Source organism: Macrotis lagotis, chromosome 3 (genome assembly GCF_037893015.1).
Source record: "Macrotis lagotis isolate mMagLag1 chromosome 3, bilby.v1.9.chrom.fasta, whole genome shotgun sequence".
NCBI lineage: Eukaryota > Metazoa > Chordata > Mammalia > Peramelemorphia > Peramelidae > Macrotis > Macrotis lagotis.
The window spans coordinates 122,775,307-122,796,598 of record NC_133660.1 but is presented as its reverse complement, the minus strand read 5'-3'; the positions used below and the strand labels follow the sequence as shown (position 1 = coordinate 122,796,598).

General features: G+C 38.0%; 1 protein-coding gene across 16 annotated transcripts in view; it reads right to left on the bottom strand.

Annotated features, from left to right (window-relative positions):
- Window positions 1-21,292, bottom strand: part of SLC10A7 (solute carrier family 10 member 7) — a 261,864-nt gene that overhangs the window by 171,741 nt on the left and 68,831 nt on the right. For 7 of the 16 annotated variants that reach the window (XM_074229190.1, XM_074229186.1, XM_074229182.1 and 4 more), the window contains one exon: window positions 5,006-5,044. The exons of 2 other annotated variants lie outside the window; for them this stretch is intronic. Coding sequence is in view for 7 of the 14 variants with exons in the window: in XM_074229182.1 (XP_074085283.1) it covers window positions 5,006-5,044 (39 nt within the window). In the remaining 7 variants the exon portion in view is untranslated. Of the gene's footprint in view, window positions 1-6; window positions 119-4,196; window positions 4,256-5,005; window positions 5,045-21,292 lie in introns of those variants that run through there. 7 more of the 16 variants (XR_012476991.1, XR_012476993.1, XM_074229184.1 and 4 more) reach the window with 5 other exon arrangements.

Here is a 21,292-nt window from a genome sequence, read left to right as displayed (position 1 = left end):
AGGTACCTCTCCCAGTGAAGGCTGGAAACCTTCTCCTCAGCAGTCTTAGAGAAGTGCTTCCCCAGGTCAGGCAGGTCTGGACCTAGGCCTTCAAGAATTTGTTGCCAGCTCTCTCTTTCTGCAAACAAAGATGCAAAACTGGTTCATCTAGGCAGGTCTTTGCTAGAATGTTGTGGAACTTCATTAGAATAAAGATTCACATCAAACTCACATGAGCAATGTAGTTCTTTTCTTACCTTTTAGACGGAAAAAGAAATTGGGGGGAGGGATGAAGAACTGGAAGATAAATTCCTTCTCTAGGACCAGATCACACAGTCAAAATGAAACTTGGTAAATTACTAATACTTCTCAGGCATGGCTCAACCTTTTGAAATTAAAAGCATCTGAACCCCTAATCCAATTCCCTAGAGAATCACTGCTCCTTGCTTTCTATGCATAGGATGCAAAAGCAAGTCAGTCTGATAAACTTGGTCTTCAGTACAGCCTTTCCATCATCAGGATATTTCCTAACAGCAAAAACCCTGCTCACCAACCACCCAGAATTACTAAAATGCTATCTGATTTTATTAAAACCCCATCAAGTGGGAAATCTCAAATCGCTTATTATGCTCTACAATTATTGTAAAGCGAACTCTTTAAATGAGAGGAGGAGATAATGACATTAACTTCTTAACTTAAAGCAATCCTCTATGGCATGATTCTAAAATATTCTCTTGGTCTGAAATTTATGTAAATTAAATTCATCTATCATTAGTTATTACCAAGCCAGCTAGATGAAAACAGTTTTCTGTAACAATTAGTTCTTTAAAATACTGTATTTTAATTAGGTCTGGAATGTTATTAGCCTTGCTATAAATATGGACAATGTTTTATCTGGTGCACCCAACTACCTAAAAACCAGACAGAATTTTTAGAGATTTTTTTCCTTTAAAAAATTCATCCTGCATTTCATTTAAAATTTAAAATGCAATGAAGAATTCTAAACTTTTTTACAGATGTCTATACATGAATTACCTGAAGACTGCTCATTTCTAATAATAAAAGTCATAAAATTACAGAATCTCAGAGAAAGAAGGCATCTTAGACTATAGAATGAGGGGGTGGCTAGGTGGCACAGTGGATAAGAGCACCAGCCCTGGAGTCAGGAGTACCCGAGTTCAAATCCGGCCTCAGACACTTAATAATTACCTAGCTGTGTCGCCTTGGGCAAGCCATTAACCCACTGCCTTGCAAAAAACTTAAAAAAAAAAAAGAATATAGTATGAGAAACAGAGACTTAGAACAATAGAGCATTTGAACATAGAATGTCAGAACATGTTATGATGATGATGATGATGATGATGATGATGATGAGGTAAATGACTATTGTTTTTTGTCCTTCATTCTCCAAGAACACCATGGCATCATCTCAGCACATGAATTGGATTTGTGTTAGGGGGGGCTGTGCTAAGTCACCTGTCCCATTTTGGTTAGATATGGATCAAGATGACTAGAGAGAGCCCTTATCCAAGATCATACAGCTAGTAAATGTCTGAGGTCATATTTGAACTTAGGTCCTCCTGACTTCAGAACCAGCACTCTATTCACTGTGCCATGAAATGCTGAATTATCAATACCTGAAACACAGAAAATCAAACACAGAATACACTGAATGCTATGAGTATTTAGTCCAATACCTTCATTTTACAATTAAGGAAATTAAGGCTCTTCCTCTAAAAATTATATCTCAGTTATTTATATCTATGCTATCGTCCTGTCCCCGGTAAAATGTAAGTTCACTGAAGTGAAGAACTGCCTGTATTTTTGTCTTGTATTCCCCAGTATCAAATCATATTAGTAAATGTAGCTGAACTGAACTGTTAGGTGACCTGCCCAAGATCGCTCAGAAAATCCATGGTAGAGCCACAAGAACTAAGGACTCCCAACTCTGATTCAGGCCTCTTTCTACTAAGCAAAGCAGAATTGAAGTAGCTCAAAAGAAACATAAGATGCACAAATTTAGAGAATCCACCCAAATGGTCACATGGCCTATTTGTGCCCAATAGGCTCAGTGGCAGAACCTGCAGAGTTAGTATAGGTCTGGTCAGTCCACAGTTGAACAATGTGACTTGATTCCAACATACTGATGTTCATTTTAGTCTTCTTCAAGAACAAAGGAAAACCAAGTAACCACCCAACTATTCAAGTTATTTTAATGTTCACTTAGGAATTTCTGGACAGAGTAAGGGGTTCAGACCTGATTTTGTCAGTCTGGAGAACTTCTACTACTGATGGAGATTGGTTAAGAATTTCAGTTGCCTGGGGACAGTGAAACATTTAAATGATCTGAGCAGAACATAGAATCAATCTATTGTCAAAGACAAGACTTGAACCCAGGTCCTCCTGATCATGAGGCCAGTCTGTTACCCCCTTCACTGCACTGAAGTGGATAGAGTTCTTGGCTTGTAGTCAGCAAAATCTGAATACAAATTCAGCCTCCGGCACTTACTATGTGACCCTGGACGAGTCACTTAACTTCAATTTACTTCAGTTTCTCCTTTGTTAAAATGGGGAAACATTGGAGAAGGAAATGGCAAACCAGTATCTTTCCCAAGAAAACCCCAAACAGTGTCATGAAGAGTTGGACATAACTGAATGATTGAACAACAACAAAGGAATCTAGATATTTTCTATCTATAAAACAAATCCTTAAAAGTCTTTAAAGAAATGCCTGTCATTTGAAAATTACAAAGTAAAAATCTTTTAAAGATTTCAGTTCTCAAAGTAATTTGGGCCTAGCAGTTCACCACTGATAATTTAGTTTCCTGGTCAGAGCTAGGATGGTGGAGGGAGTCTACAGAGAGAAAGAAGCGGAATAACTTCCCACATTCAGCTTAAACCATCTTCCCTTCTTACTTCCACACCTCCACCATCCTAATAAAAACGCTCCTACCCACCTTGGATAATTCGTGATTGGAGAAGAACAAGAAATTGGCAAGGGAGGAAAAGCTGCTGTTTTAGTCACAGCATTCTCCTTGCTTCCAGGATCCTCCTTCAGATCTCTCCCTATCTGGATGATGTTGATCTTTCAAGAGTCAACTCAAAACCTCCTTCCCATCCCCTTCAATAGGAAGGGATGCTAGCCAGTCTTCATACAGATAAACCACCTACTGTGTGGAGGGGGGGAGATGCTTCCATCCCACATCACAGAAAAGACACCATGCCTCAAAATTTTAAAGCATGGGAAAGAGTCGAGGGTGAGATCTTGGTCAGATAATGGGCATGACTTCTGACTCCCAACTACAGCAAGCACTGTAGCTGTTACTTTGTAAGTGTGAATAAATGATATTTAGATAGCATTTTAAGGTCTGCAAGGTGCTAGCCACACAGCCTTTCATTTGTTCTACCACAACCCAATGACAGAGGTGCCTAAAGTATTATGACCCCTATAAGGCAGAAATTGAAGTTTTTCAAGATTAACTGACTTACCAAGGTCATATGATCATTAGCGGCAGGCTTTAAAACCAAGTCCACAATCTGCTTCCAAGTGTAGAACCCCCTTTTTACTCCACCACATTGCTCCTGCAAATTGCTAATAAATGAGAACTATCTTTTTGATAATTTTCTTTTGCTTTTTTCTTACTTTGGTGTGAATCTATGATTTCATGTTTATGAGTGTAAGGAATTAGGCTAGAGGGTCAAGAAGAGAAGCAAGTGGATGTAGGGAACTACTAATGACTCAACTATAATTTCTAGTCTAAGAGAGGAAGCATGACATGGTAGGTAGAAAAGCAACCTCTTAAAAATCACTCTATGGAAAATAAAATATAAATAATTGAAAGCAATATCTCAATAAACAATTACTGAGGCTAGAAATAACCAGGAATTATAACCAATTAAATAACCTACCTAATGAATCTTTAAAATCTGACAAAAAAGGAAATCCCAGTAGGATAAAATATCATAACTTTAAAAATAAACACATAACATTAAATATATAACATATTTATAAAAGAACAGATACTAACAGATTCTTAACACAACTACTTAATTAACACTCACTGTGGATGTAATTCAATAACAGCAAATATATTGGTGAGGATATTGGATGTACAATGGGTGGTGAATGTAAATTTAGGATAGTCCTACCTAATCTCAAGCTAATTTATGTACCACTGTTTTTCTTGTTTTTTATAAATCAGCATAAAGTAACTCACTGAATAAGATGAATGAGAGATATACTCCATGAATAGTATTTTATCTTCATGCATTTCACCTAAGTTCAAGGATTTAAATTAAAACATTCCATTAGTGTTCCCCCAAAACTCAAGCAACTTCTGCAATCTTTCATAAAACTCAAACCCTTGCCAAATCATCTAGTTTTAAAAGGATTACTAAAGGAGACAGACTACAATTCTCTATTCTTTATAAAAAAAAAATTAAATCCTTAACAAACAGAAGCTTTCTCTCTGTGTTGAGGGGCAGATGCCTAAAAAAAAATTTCTGATCTTTGCAAATTATTGACTTTTAAGTAGTTTTTCTGGTGTCAACTAATATTTTTCTTTTTTTCTTAGATTCTCATATATATACCCAGGATGATGGCTCTAGTGACAGTGAAACATGCAAAATAAATGACATGTTACCAAGTAAATTAGCATCTCCTTTCTGACCAGCTGGGTCATGTTTCCTCTTCAGAATCCTTGGCCCCTTGATAGAAAATAATAGTAATCTAATAGCCCTCATTAAACAATCAATATATTGACAGCACCTCTATAAAGAGAAAGGTCGTATTATAACTGATTCCTTTAACTCATTCAATGGCATATTAAACTCAAGCATATAAAGTGTACTGCAGAAGATCAATTGCCTTTATTTAGTAATTTTATTCAGACCAGGATGAAAGGTATAGAAACATTTAACAGAACTGAAAAATGTTTTCAGCTTTCACCAAGTCTTCCAAATAACTGACCTCCACCAACCCCCAAAAAGTCATTTCAGAGGAAGATTTAAACATTGCATTACTCACCAAAAAACTTCCAAAGGCTGAGTTAAATATAGCTGCTGCCTACAGAGAAGAGGAAAGAGAGGAAAACTCACCATAAGTAAACAGTCACTGTACACACAGAATGTTACTCTCCCTCCCAACACTCCTGATCCCAGACCTTGAACCACATATACCATTAGGCAAATTTCACCATTGCTAACAAAAACTGCCAGTGGCCTGTAGTTTACAAAGACAGATGAGCTGCAGCTTAGGAACTCATAAGTAATGGGTCTCAAAAGTGAGCAGAAAAGGCTTGCTACTACTCAATGTTATAAACTTATGACGGGTACCAAAAGAATCATCCCCAATATGTGAACAGAAACCTGGTTGTTATTGATCCTGCCTACTGGACATAAAGCAATCAAGAGACTGAGTTATTCATCCAAGAGAAGAGGAATTTCGACTTCTGATTGAACACGCACAACAGCAGTGTTCATCAGCAAGTTCCCCTGTGCTTGTTCAGGGGACCATCCACTGCTCGGGGTGCTCTCCTGCAATGGGAACCATGCACGTCCAGGCAACAGGGAAGGCTTGCTAGAATCCAAGCAGTTAACAAGTCAGTCATCGGCAGCACAGCAGAAACCCCATGCAAGATGTCAGTCAAAGGAGTCTTTGCAAATCAGAGAAGAAACGACTGGCAATGACATTAGAAGCTATAGTGCTTACCTAAGTATCCAGGGAACACATGCAAGATGGAAGAGAGCTCTTAACTTTAAATCAATCATTATGTTCCATGAAGCTACACCTGTATCTTGAATGCTTCTCCCTGTTCCCCAAATGGATAGAAATTATGAAGCATCCAATTTGATGACAGAAAAGAGGGGAAAAAAACAAGAAGCCCATATAGGAAAAAAAAAATAGGATAGAGGTGAGGGGGCAAAATCTGCTATTGACACGTCGTGGAGTTCCCGAGCAGAATTAAATTAATCATCATAGACATTTTCAGCCACGGCAATAAGAAGAGGATGTCAATTTAGTAAGTTTGAATAAAGTCCAAAGCCAAGCTAAGAGCTGTATCTGAACCAGGCTTCTGCTCCATAAGAGGATGCAATGAGAGTGAATGGGTAATGAGATCCCTGGCTCCAGAGAGCTTAGCTCTCCTATTCAAGTTCATAATTAATTCAAAGCTTTGATAATTTCATTAGATTCCTCCTTTGCTGGCCCTATCAATAAAAGATGGCACTGGACTGCAGTTCCTCTGTGGCATAAACACAGGCAAAGGCACAGACCAGGGAACCTTAGCTTCCTGATAGGGACAATGGCATATGGTGCTCCATGTTGCAGAGGGAGCAATGGAAAAAGATGCAGCTAAATAAAACATTACAGATGACAGTTGTAAACTACAGCACACTATTTTAACACCTCTTACTTAATGGAATTCTTTTTGCTAAGCATTAAAGGAGAAAAAGCTTTGTGGTGGGAGTAAAAATCAGTGAATTGCTAAAAGGGCAACCCCTCCTCCAGTTTCCTAATTCTGACTTTCTATACCCTATCCTTACAACAAACTATGTTTTCATTCAATGAATGAATTTCCCACCTTTGAACTCCTCATTTTTTTTTCAAAATCTTCCCACTCTATATATTAAGTGACCAAAACTATATTTTTTTTTCTTAAGAAAGGTCTAGGGGCAGCTAAGTGGTGCAGTACCCTGGAGTCAAGAGGACCCAGGTTCAAATCTGGCCTCAGACACTTAATATTTCCTTAGCTGTGTGACCTTGGCAAGTCACTTAACCCCACTGACTTGCACCAAAAAAAAAACAAAACAAAAAAAACAGGTATAAATCATGCTGCCTGCCTGCCTAAGAATCTTCAGATGCTTCCTACTACCTCTGAGATAATATGTCCCAGGAAAATCTGGCTCAACTTCTTTTACCTTATTCTACCTTGTACATTCTATATGCTAGCCAAAGCAATACTCCAGCCTTATCTTTCACCCACTGCTTCCATGCACTCCCCTACTGCGGTGTCTGCACACCCAGATCATTCCCCCATGTCTAGAACACACTCATTTCTCACTTTTGCCTCTTAGAACCCATAACTTCCTTCCAGATTCAGTTCTATTTAAAGCTTTCTTAATCATTCCACCCTTATTTCTTAATGCCCTCATCTCCTGAAGTTACAGTGCATTTATTTTGTATATACTTTATGAGAGGGACAGCTTGAAAGAAAGACCTAAATCCCATCACACCTCTGACACATACTGGCTGGGGGACCCTGGGAAAGCAGCAGATCCTACCCTATCTTACATGCTTTGCAGCCTTTGGACCTAGCAGGTTGTTTTGGGTTCAGACCTATGATTTCATCAGTGAATTATAGACTCTACCAAGCAGATGAATTTTCTAAGTGTTAGAGAATTGCCTGAGGCTGTGATGTCCAACTCAAATAGAAATCCAGACCACTAATCTAGAGATAAAAGATTCCTTCAGGCTGCATACTTGACTTCCTTTTGAAGTGTAAGATTATCTATATATTATTGTATTTTTATTTATTTTGTTAAATATTTTCCAATTTCACTTCAGTCTGGCCTAAGGCACTGAGATGTTACAAAGCCAACTTTGGAAGAGGCAGCAGCAAGCATTCTATTCCCTGCTCCATGCCATTTCTTGCATGCTTAGGACAGGTTTGGTATACCAAATGAATGGGTCTTTCCCTAATATTCAAAGAAATATGGAAGCACTTAAAGCTCAGGAGACTAAAAATCAATGGAAGCAAACACTAACTAAGCAATTTGCCTAATGATTAGTTACTTAATAGAGCATGACTTTTTAATACTGGGCGGAACATATAAGACTCTCAAAAGTCTCATTATATGTGTAAGTTTCCTACCAAACATGGATACAGAAACAAAAGATAGAGCTAGGGCCTTGTCAAAGTGGATCAGGCCCTTACTCCCAAGGCACATCAAGAGCCCAGAATCTTACAATTGAAGCATGAAATCCTTCCAAGTCCCACACTTTCTACAGACATCCTGATGAATACCTGTCCAGTCTTTGCCCAACCCCTATACAGAGCTCATGAAGCCTCTCATCTTATTGTTGGACAGCTCTTATTTTTAGAAAGCTCTCTCTGATACTGAACCTAAATCTGCCTCTCCCTCCAACTGACACTCCCTGCTCCAAGTTCTGCCCTCTTGGCACTCAAAGCAGAGCAGGGTGTGACAAAGAGATGCTGCATTCCAGACACTCTGCCAGGAGAATTCTGATCTTTAGAAATCTGCAGAAGTTCTCAAAAATGTGGAGTTTCCCTTGATGATCTTGACTGGCTGAATTGTCTCTTCCATCACCAGACTTTCACTCTGGCTGATCACTTATCTTTTACTGCAATTTAATGGATTTCCTTTGGAGCAGAAATGAAGACATGCTCTCTCTGTGACTGTGTATCTGGACCAGTTCTGCACCCTTGAAAGCCTAGACAAACGCTAGAGACTAGGCAGGGGCTGAGTCTGATTGACAGGGGCAACGATGAAAACCTCATCAAGCCAAATCATGTCAATGAGAGTTTATTCTTAAGAGCTTTATATGTGCTAGGCAACTGGGCAAAATACTAGGAACACAAATCTACACATTTCCATAACTCTGTGATCAGGTTTAGAAACAAAGCTAATCAATTTGGAGAGGGAAACCCTACCCCTCCTGTGAAGCCTGGCTATTTCTTCCTGACTTTTCCTAAACTAACCTAGCCCTGATCTGAAAAGATAAGAACAAATGAGGATTTTCTTCATGGGGTCCTTAGGATGAAAACTCCTTCTCTGAAACTATCAGGAATTTTTCTCCTTAAACTATATGTATATACATATACATGTATATCAATGAGTGTATATGTACACATACATATACAGATAAAGCTATACATGAATAGAAACATACCAGCATACCAAAGGTCTAAGTGCTGTTTCAAGCTTTGAAACTTTTGTGGTGCCCTCTACACACACACACACACCCCTCCCTTCCTTTACCCAGTAAGTCTGTCTTACTTACTATTCAGTAGTCATCTCTATCTCAGTCCTAGGCCCTGCAAACTAGAAATAACTTGGATGCAATCAGATGCTTCTCTGACCTTGAAGCCAAACAAGGAGTCAATAACCACTGATTGCTTTCTCAAACAGTTATAGAAGAGGAGCAATGACATCAGAAGGGAGATGTCTTGACTTGCAAGGGAATTAGATTTAAATGAGGTAGAGCAGTGCAAGAGTCATCAACCTCGATCTCTCCTCCAGAATCATTGTAGTCTAGGAGAAAGACATGGGTCACAGACTGGCAATGACCAGGGCCTTTTTAAGCTAAGGTCTTTCCCAGGGCTCATTTTGAATGAAGCAACATCATTCAGTAATTAAAGGTTAGGCAAGAAAGGAGGCAAAAGACAATGAAGTTTTCCATCACAAAAGAATCAGTCTGGGAGGAGAAGATCCTCATAATTTCTGGCCAGAACAGAAACAATTACGAAAATTTGATTAGAAAATGGCCTGGGGGGGGGCGTGGCTAGGTGGGGCAGTGGATAGAGCACGGCCTTGGGCAAGCCACTTAACCCCATTGCCTTGCAAAAAAAAAAAACTAAAAAAAATGGCCTGGATAGAGCAGAGGAGTTATAAGAAAAAATAATGACAGATGATGTTAAGGAGGATAGGTCAGTTAGTTAAAGGCCTTGAATGCCTGGTAGATTTATGCTCACAAGCAATGTCAAATATTATACTAAGTTTTTGATCAATGGAGTGATATGATTAAAATAGGTTTTAGAATATATAGGATGAGGTAGGTAGACAACAGAGACAGGAATTCATTAGTCAACATATACTAGGGCACCTACTATGTGCAAAGTACTGTGGCAGGTGCTGTAAGGAATATACAATCTGCTTGGGAAGGTAGCAGAGGTATATATGATTCTAAAAAAACAAAAGATTTCAATAATGAATAGCCCAAACCCTTAGTAGCTAAATGTACTTTGGGATTCTGAGGGAACAGGTTGTGGGGAGAAGCAGAAGAGAAAAAACCATTTTGAGCTAAAACAATAAATTGTGGACATGACTTGGGCAGTTCTGGGCCAGCAAAAAAGGGATAGGAAGAAAAATTTGGGAGAAATTGAGAAAAAGTTCACTGACATGCAACAGATTCTACTAATGACTTCCTTGAGAGAAGGTTATAGGAGAAATGGGACAAGGAATTAGGTCATAAAATAACTGAAGGCTTGCAATGGGTGTAAGCAGGCTATAACAAATAATTATTGAGGAACTCTGGACAGTAATAAAAGATGATTTTCAAAGAATCATACTACAGAAGAGGTGACTTGGTCATATAACAAGAATAAAGCTGACAGACAGACTGTTAGAGCACTAAGAGAAACTAAGAAAGCTGTCTCTCAGATTCATTGGCCCTTATGAGACAACAGGAACGAGAGTTATACAAGTTAAGCAGGCACAGATGAGGGGAATGAGGACTTCTCTGTGTATGGAAGCAATTCTCAAGTCAATGACATCACAGATCATCTGAAAATCACAGATGGCTAATAAGGACCTATCAGTCAGTTCTGAAAATTTGTGATCAACTCATACTCATACTACAACTTTTGCCTTATCATATCAATTCAGCACCTTTGTTTTGTCTATAAAACAACCACCCTGGGACTTCATAATTACCTAGCCATGTGGCCTTGGGCAAGCCACTTAACCCCATTGCCTTGAAAAATCTAAAAAAAAAACAAAAAAAAAAAACCCACACCCTCCCTCCCTGTCTATCAGAAAAATGAGATTCAGATCAGGAAGGGAAGACTAGTCCTCTCTCTACTTCAAAGTTTTTCAAGAGAGTTTCTATATTAGTCTTCTCATTCTTTATAGGCTCATTTTGTTCAATTACTGCATTTCCACCTTCAAGTCTTTTATCCTATTCCTGAAATGCCTTCTCTAACCCACTAAATTGTCTCCCAATAAATACTGAAACCTGATGGCTATCTGATGGTTTTTAGTGGACTGCAAAAGTCCTATTGCAATATGGAAATGAAGAAAGCTAATAAGCTAAGAGTGACAGGTCTAGAAAGAGGGAGATGACAGTCCTGATCTCTTCCTGTTCTCTCAGACTATATCTCAAATATGGGAGAGTCAATTCAAGGCATCATTTTTTTTTAGGAAAGGTACTGATAAATGAAAAATTCAAAGGAGAGAAATTTAAAAGTTCTCAAATTTTTAACTTATGAACAGCACAGTAATAGAATACTGGGTTTAGAGTAGGAAAGACCAGAATTCAAATCTGACCTCAACACAAGTTGTATGATCCTAGGTATGTCACTTACCCCTCTGCCTGCCTTAGTTTCTTTACCTGTAAATTTGGTATAATAATAGCACCAATAATAGGTTTTGTGAAGATAAAATGGGATAATATTTGTAAATAACTTAGCACAGTGGAGGTATCATATAAATGTTAGTGATTTATTTTTATTACTACTGGTAGTAATAGTGTTGAGGGTGGTGGTGGTGACAGTAAATGGGGATGCTTAGCCTAAAGAAAAGAAGACCAGGGGGATGCATGATAACCGTTCAACTATCTGGATGGTTATCATGTGGAAGTCCAAATTATTTTTTTCCTTCTGATTGCCCCCAAAAGGCAGACCTGGGAGCCATAGGTAGAACTTCTAGAAAGGCATAATTTTGACTTGACATTAGGAAAAAATTTCTAACAACTAGAGGTGCCCAGAGGTGAAACTGGCCGCCTCTGAAAGTGAGACAGCTGTTCTTGTTAGGGGTCTTCAACACAAGGGCATCTTACCATACACGTTGTAGGAGAGGATCCTTGTTCAAATATAGGTTAAACAAGATACTGTCATGCAGAGATAATCAGAGAAGTAATGGTTCCCCTAAATATATAATTTCTACAACTCCTTCACTCACCTTCGAATTGAACCCTTTGCCCACAGACACAGAAAAAAACTTAGTCATCCCCTAGATCAATCCCTCATTTTAGAGACTGAGGAACCCAAAGGACACAGTATATTGTTCAACATAAACTTCCAGTAAGTGACATGTCGAGTTGGAACAAAAACCAAGCCTCATGACTCCAGATTGAGTCATCTTGCCATCTATACCTTGCAATCTTTGATGAATGTTTCATGTACATCATTACTATTTCTTTCACATTATCAATGTCAGACAACAATGATGAGTTGTCAGGGGCTATGACTATTTTGATTGCTTTGTGGATCAGCAGTATTGAATAATGCTTTGGGATGATCATAAGGCATATGAAAATTCATTTGAATTTTTCTAAATAAAAAAGAATCCCCACTGAATTTCAATTATGATTTTTCTTATTTATTCAACAAATATTTCTTGAATAAACATGAAAAGCTAAGAGTTGCAGGAAAACAAAAATGCATCAAATTTTCTGCCCTCCAGGCACATGAACTCTATTAGAGGGATTTAGACATACACAAATAACTACACTACAGAGAACTACCAAGCAAAGGTCCTTTACTAAAGCACAGATCTAACCATGCCACTCCCCTGATCAAAATATCTTCAATAGGCTCTGGGATAAAATACAAAATCTAGAGCCCTCCACCATCTTCTGTTGTTGAATCATTTCAGTTGCGTCTGACACTTTCTGATACCATTTCGGGTTTCTGTAGCAGAGGTACTGTCATTTCCTTCTCCAGCTCATGTTAGAGATAATGAAAATAAGACCTATAGGGTTAAGTGACTTGTCCAGGATCACGCAGCTAGTAAGTATCTTAACATCAAATTTAAACTCAGGATGATGAGCCTTCCTGACTCTTGGCCTAGTGCCACCTCGCTGCCCTTCTTATTCCCATGTTCCTCTCCTTTATACACTCCCTATTCTAGTCAAACATATTTCTTGGTTGTTACTCATACAGTTTGTCTTCCTGCCGCCATACGTAAAAATGGTCCCTTACTGCCCAGATTGTCCTCTCTCCTTGCCACCTTCAGGAATTCTTAACTCCTTCAAAGCTCAGCTCAGGTACCATCTCCTAACAAAAGACCTTTATGAGTCTTCTATATTCAAAAGATTGCTCTCTCACTTGAAATTTCTTGCTATCATTTTGTGTATATATAATTTTCTTTGACTATGTTAACATTGCATACCTACAGGAGAATAGAAGCTCCTTGAAGACAGATGTCTTTCTCATTCATTTTTGTCTCTGAATTCTCAGTATTTACTACATAATGTATGCTTAAGACATATTGAAATACACTGAAATATTCCAGGAAAACAAAGAAGAAAGAACTCTATAGCAACTAGAGAAAAAAAAAGTCTCATGTTTAAACCTTGTCCTGAAAGAATTTTAATAGTCAGACACAGGGAAACGGGATAAGAGCCAAGACACAAAACTGGGAAGAGGCCATAGGACATGTTCAAAGGGTTGTGTTGGGATCAATTTAATGGAAATAGAGGAGTTCACACAGAGGAATGGAAAATCTAATTCAATTTAATTAGGCAAACATTTATCATAAACCTACTATGTACCAGACTGTGGTAGACCTGGAGCAAGACACAAAGATAATATTCAAAAGGTTATGGTCTGCATAAACACCCATGCACAAAAAAAGGAGCAAATGTTGTAAACATGAAAAATACAAAGAAGGGGTATAGACTAAGAACTGTAAAAAAATTAAGGAGGAAAAAAAATCATCTCGAACTAAGCAAACAGAGAATATTCCATGATACAAGTAGCACATTTTAGCAGGTAGAAACAGTGGAGCAAATACAGGAGGGACCAAGGAAGACAGAGTATAGAGAGGAGAAAAGTTTGTCTGGAATCACTGCTTAAAGGCAGGGATATGAAATAAGCCTGTAAGAAGACTGCATCCAAATCACGGTACCCCTAAAACAGCAAGCTGGGAAATTTGTATTGGATCCCAGAACAGGGTTTCTTTTAAATAAGGGATCTAGGAATGTTTTTTTCATGATAATTATTTCAGTATGATTTGTTTTCTTCTGGCATCTTATATGTTTTATGGTATTTAAAAACATTGTTCTGAGAGAGGGTCCTCTCAAAGGCTTTGCCAAACTGACAAAGGGATCTGTGACTCAATAGTTACCCATGATTTAAGGACCACCAAAGGAATTCTGAAATGGGAAGTAACTGAGAATATTTTTTGGCAGTTGCTTGACTACAGAGGGGAGAGGGTGGAGGCAGAAAGACCAACAGGACATATTATTGTAGTTCTGGTATAAAGGTGATCATCAGGACTTTAACTAGAACTACAGTGCTGTGAGTGCAAAGAAAGTAACAGATGAAAGAGATATATAGACATAAATGATGGGAAAGCAGCTTAGGTACCTCCTGATACAATGCTATGAATGAGGGAGTATAAGAATTAATATTCCCATTTTACAAATAAAAAAAACAAAACAATGATCAAGACTCAGAGAGGTAAGTGACTAACCAGGCAGGGTCTTACAGTTAAACCGTGAGCCACAACCTCAGACTTCCCTCCTGGTTACTCCAGAACCAGCATTCTTTTCCTGGCATCATAAAACCCAGGTCTGAAGATGTGTAAACCCCTCTCCCCTGATGCTGCCATCTTATACGAGGCACTACAATTGGAAGAGTAACAATGACAGGACAAATATGCTAAGGAAGTCAGGTTCCTCCTTTTTTTGCAATGCTTTCAATCAATACCACACTTTCTGATGATGAGTTACCCCCGACTCCCTCCACTTCTACTCTTATGAGGAAACAAAGTGAAGGACCAAGGAAGGGCTGCTATGACCTCTGAGGATACATATCCAATGTCATCTGTTTTCCCTCTTCTACCCCTATAAGGATACAAATTCAAGGACCAAGGGCAGGCTGTTATGACCTCTGAGGACTCATGTATAATGTCCAACATCATCCCCATCTTCTCTCTTCTATTCCTGTGAGGATACAGAGGGAAGGACCAAGGAAGGGCTGCTAAAACCTCTGAGGGCAATGTATAATGTCCAACATCATCCCTGTCTTCCTTCTTCTGCTCTTATGAGGACACAAAGTGAAGGACCAGGGAAGGGTTGCTATGACCACTGGGGACACATATCTAATGTCCAACATCACCCTCTTCTGCTTCTATGAGGATACAAAGTGAAGAACCAAGGAAGGTCTCTTAGGGTTCGTAGCACTGAAGGAGTTACAGGTGCTTTTGGAAATAAAACAAAAATTTATTTTAAAAAAGGTTACAAGACATAGGAAGGGCGAGGGGGAGAGAGAGAGAGAGAGATAAAAGAACAGTCAAGCAGCCTTGGCTGGGCCATGGTCAGAGAAGACTGAGCCAGCCCTGAGCCAGTGTCAGAGGGCAAAAGGTGAAATCCCTTCCCCTATACTGGACCTGGAATTAGGTAGAGGGTAAAGTCCAAGGAAATCAGGATACAAATTTTACATTAAACAATGGCACTTTAAGAATGGGGAGAGAATCCCAACCCAAGATTACAATTGTTTCTGTTACAATTATAATTCTCTTCTTCGAGTCAATTTTACATCTCAAGAGTCAATTTACATCTCCATCCAAATTCTTCCTGTTACATTCAAATTCTCTTCATCTTCTCCTGCATCATTCCCCCCTCAAATTATTTTAGGACCAGAATCTTCTGGGCCTTTCAAAGTCCATTTGGAGATGAATGTTATTACAGTGAGGGCTTCATTGAGGCAGATCCAGGGAATGATTGGCTGGCACAGCTGGTTGGCATCCTTGCAGGTGCTTTTGCCATCACTTTTTTACTGATTCCAATCTGAAGTAGAAAACAGTGGTAGAAGCAGCAGCAATGATGGACAAGGGGCCAACTTGACTTTCTACACAAAAATCTTAGTTTTATAGCTATAGACTTAAACTAAAATATGAAAGAAAAAACTCCAACATTTTTCAGCACTATGTACTGAGTAGTATAGTGGTCATTAGAAGCACAAATACAAAACTGACAAGTCCCTGCCCTCAAGGAGTTTACACTCTACCAAGAGAGATAACACAAACAGGAGAGGTAGAAGGGACCACTTTCCAGACTACCAGAGGTTTTTAAGCAGCAGGTCAGAATTAGAAGGAAGGGCTTCTGCTTCCAAAGCCAGAAGTGGCCTCTATTCAGTACCAGGTCTCCTCCCACCCTACCCTCACCTTAAGTGCCACTTGCTGAATCACAGCCCTCTCCTCTTCATGATCAAATGAGATCAAGCATCTTTAGAGGAGAGAAAATAAACATACTGCACATTTTATCATCTTTCTTTTGTCTGAATGCAACAAGAGATATTATACAGATCATATTTCAGACCCTGTAATTTAGAGCTTCCTGAGTATCAATGGGCCTGTGAAGTATACATACTTTGAATTCAAAAATACATCGGTAAATACTCATCAGCCAACAATATTTATTAAATGTCCACTCTGCTCACAGTGGAGAGACAAAGGAAATAAAAGGCTGGGTCCCTGCTCCAGAGGACTTTGCCGTGCAGCTGAGAAGTCGGGAAACAAACACACACACACACACACACACACACACACACACACATATATACACACACACAAAGAGACACATACCACACACATATACACACCCTCATACACACCACAAACATACAGAGACACACACACACCACACAGAGAATTATGAATTTTGACTCAGCAAGATCCCATAGAAACCAACCACCTGAGCAGACAGGCAGCTGATGTCAACAGGTTATTCTAATCCCACTGGCTATGTATGATTATTTAGGGAAAGTTTAGGGGCAGGGACAGTGAGAAATGCCCCAGGTAAGCCCCACCCCCCAGCAGTTTCTCACATTCCAGAGCTTCATGCTTCTACATACTAAGTTCAAATTTAAGATTGGTCAGTTAACCAAACAATCAATAATCAACTAATAAACATTTATTAAGCACCTACAATGGGCCAAGAAATCAATAAATAAGAAATTCAAAAAATTTCCAATTTAATCCCTGAGCCATTAACTAATAACCTCTGGGCTGCAGCTGAACAGAGCACTGAGCCTGGAGCAGGAAATCTGAGTGCACCCCAACCTCTGGCCTTCCCAGCTGGGCACCCCAGCAAGTCCCTTAGCCTTCCCAGCCTCAATTGGGTGAGGGCAACCAAAACAAGCACCTGTACCCCAGAGATAATGATTGGAAACTTCTTTAGTACAACAATGGCTGGCCCATAGGAGGTGCTTAAGAAAATGTTTATCTTCTTCCTTCCCTCTCTCTCATTCCTTCCTCCCTCTCTTTCCTTCCTTCTCTCTTTCTTTCCTTCATACCTCCTTCCTTCTTTCTTTCCTCCCTCTCTCCATCCTTCCCTCCCTTCTTCCCTCCATTCCTTCTCTCCTTCCTTCTTTCCTTTTCCTTCCTTCCTTTGTATAGAAAATTTGCTGTCAAAAAGCAGTGGAACTCTTATTAATTATAATTACCAATCTAGTTCCCAGAAAGCAGACTACTAAACCATCTTCCTTCTCTCAATAGCACAGGGCAGAGAGTTACTTCACACTACTCTGCCTTGAGTAGTTTGGTTCAACTCTTACTTTTTGCCACAGGAAAGAATTCAGTTGGTGTTGGGGCTGTGGGGTAGATCTTGATACATAAAAGGCATTAATAAAATTTTTAAAGAGAACATGTAAAAATTGTTTCTGCACAGGTTGATTTCCTTTTTAATCATCCCAAAGTATTTTGTGATGTAATGCAATGCAAAAAAAGTAGATAAATATCTGCCAATTATACTATGAAATTAAGAAAAGTTCCTCCACCAATTATATTCCAATAAATTATAGCAGCAGTAGAGGCAACAAGGGGTAAAAGCAGTGAGTGGTCTGAAGGTTCAGAGGACCTTAGTTCAAATTCTATCTGTCATTAACTATCAGTTTAAACCCCTCTTTTCTCTCTCACTTATAAAATGAAGGTGTGCAACTTGAGAACCCCTATATACCTTTTCTGGCTTCCAAACCTTAAGAATCTGACAAATTTTTAAAAACAATATAAAATTAAAAAGCAGGACAGTCATAAGCATAATCCTTTGCTGGATAGTAAATAACCTCAATTACAAAAATATTTAAATTTTACCTACTTAATGACATCTTTTGTCATCTTATAGATCCCACAATAACTACAGCTGGAGTTGAATGAACCAGTAAAATATGCAGTGTGTTCAACTGCATTCAATTATTATTGATCCATGTCACAGAAAATTAAGCATACAAGACATCTATTCAAAACTAAGCTGATATACCATATTTGAATTTAAAGGGAAAGATGATCTTGCTTTGCTGGAGCCCACTATTAAGAGAAATAAATTTTAAAAACAGTAAAAGGCAAGTTTTAAAAACCTGTTACAGAAATGGTGGCTGTATTTCACACCAAAAAAAAAAAAAAAAGGAATATTGTAGAACTGTTACAAGAACTTCATAGGTCTTAAGAAAGATGAATTTGATGGGAGGGGAAGGGAGAGAAAGGGCAGGAAAAGCATGGACCAATTAATAGACACAAATCCTCCAATGAGCATTTTCATTTCTTTGTCTTAAAAAGTAATTCAGGAATTCTTCAATATTTTTATTTTCATTTTCTATCCAATGCATGGCAGCTGGCTGCTTTCTCATTAATATGCCATATTTTCTTTAGAGCTTGGCCTATTTCTACAGGTCTCCTTATTGATAAAAAGAGGAAGAAAAGATATTTAATATCCTTCATCATCTTAGAGTGAACTGGTAAGGAATGGGGCAGAGAATGTTGTTTGTAACTATTCATCTCAATTCAAGAAAGAAAAAAAAAAACATTTTCCAGTTACTGGTTCTAGGTGCTAAATTGAATCAGGTGTCCTCTCCTCTTAAGAAAATTAAGTTGCTTTTGTGCAAGAGTGTTTTAATGAGAACAGAGCTGGCCGACAGTGATAAATGGGAATGACACCAAAGAGAGCATGTAAGCAGGACAATATGTGCATGTTTTCACCTCCTAGCCTATTTTTCACTGACTATTCTGAATGACTTCGCTGTTTCTTAAGGGGCCTATTAATCTCAAATTTAGTTATTACACAACGTTTATTTGAACATATATTCTGTGGATGATGACAGTTAATAAAGGAAATCTTTCACAAGCTGTATTTTTACATATTGTTCCAGCTACAGCTCCAAGTCATTCTCTTGCATTGATGGAATAACCTACTGTGTGATGTGGCTTGAAAAAAAAAAGAACATATATTCAGATTATTTTCTAAGCATGCAGAGACTCTTAAATAACTCTTAAAATATACATTCTATCTCCACCAAAAAAAAATCACATGACAACATGGTTCATATTAAAACACCTGACCTGATCAATTGAAATTATTTGTTGTGCAAACTAACCCTTCAAAGATAAGGCAGGTGCCTTTTAACACTTCCAACCACCTTTCAAAGAAAGATTTGATGCCTACTTGCTTCTTCTAGATCTTGCATGCAAAAGCATTTTCTCACAATCAGATCAAAAAGAAAGATCAATTTTGCGAAAGTATAAAAAGAATACAAAGTTAAAGCAATTTGGATTTTCCCTAATAAACTTTTTTCCTTATATATCACTAATTAAAATAGATTTTTGTGTATTTCTGATAAACTTCCAAGTTAATTTCTAGGATATCAATTCCAATCCACCCCGTTCTCTCCTCATACATTTTCAGCCTTAGTTGAGGATTTCATCATCTCTCATCTAGAAAAACTACAACAATTTCATAACTAGTTTTTCCTTCTTCCTGGATGAACCTCTTGACAATTCATACTCTACACTGATAGTAATTTGATATTACTAAAATGCAGGTCTAACTCCTAAAACTGACATTTAAACTCTCTTATAGTTTGGCTTCCATATAAATTTCTATTTTTTTCAAATAATTTCTTTTTACACACTCTTTATTCCAGTTAAATGAACCTGCTGGGAAGTTTTCACATTTACAGCATTCCATTTCCCATATCCATATCTTTCTTCCATTCCTGGAATTCACCCACCTTCCATCATCTTTTAGAATTCCTATCTTCATGCAAAATACTATTCTTGCTCCCTCTAGTTGCTAGTACCTTCTCCCAACTGAAATCATTTATGCAACCTTAATATAGTCTATATGTTTTTATCTTAGTAAATGTTGTATCCTTCGAGGGCAAAGACCATTGCATTTTTCCAACTGCATCCCAGTGTACTGAACATAACCAATACTCAAATCTGTGATCTCATTCATAAGTATTAAGAGTCTTCCCTCAAGTCTGCCTTTCCTATGTGATTCTTTTCTGTATCCTCTCATACAATAGTTGGTGGAATGGGGGTGGGGGGAGGTGAGAAGTTCCACTAATGAGCTTTGTGTGTATGTATAAAGTTATATCTCTTTCTTTTGATTTCGTGGGGAAACCAATGGAACAACCCATTATCTTGCACAAAAAAAAAAAAACCCTAAGCAAATAAGTAATTTTGACTATTTATTAGAAATACCCAAATTAACTATTAAGAACATATTTAGACTTTCTATATACACATAGACAATTCCCAAACTGATAAAATTATTTTTAAAAGTTTAAAAAATTATTTGTGGTACAAAAATGAGATTTTTCAATGAATATGTGGCTTCACAGACAATGAGGCCTCCTCCCCAAATAGTAATACTCATAGCCCATTTAAAAACAAACACACCAAAGTACATAAAAAAAAAACCCCAAAACCGAAAAAAACTGGGATTAAGAACCAACACACTTCCAAATCAGGATTTGCTACTGAATGTTCTTTTAAAGGGCATTTCTTCCTAAATTTCTTAATAGAAGCCATAATGCAAATTAAACATATTGCTAACTTTTAACTGAAGCTCCATTTAAGCCAACATACAACTTACATTACCAGCTCCACCTTGCATATTAATAAGGGAGACTCTCCCAAAACATGGGTTGTTTTTTCCTTTTTAAAAATGTGTAAAAACGGAAGCAGCTCACAACCAGATATTTGCAAATCTGGTAGCCTCTGCTGAAATATCCCAAATTTCTTACAACTGTTAGTAAAATGTAGCTTTCTAACTATGCTATTTAGCCAACCATTAGGTTTGAGACCTCAAAGCTTCTTAAAAGAGTAATGGATCAATCCCCTAGCAATAACTTTCTCATCAGCTTTTCATTAACAGTAAAAATAGCTTTCCTGACATCTTCTGGGAAATAACTTAGAATAGAATCATTGAACTTACATGGACCTCTGTGATCATCTACTTCAGCCTCTGCCTCCAAGAAAGACTAAACCTAAAAACTTCAAGAGAGCCCACATTATTTTTCAGGGAACTGAAATAATTATCTCTCAAAAGTTTATCCTAAAGTTCAAATCA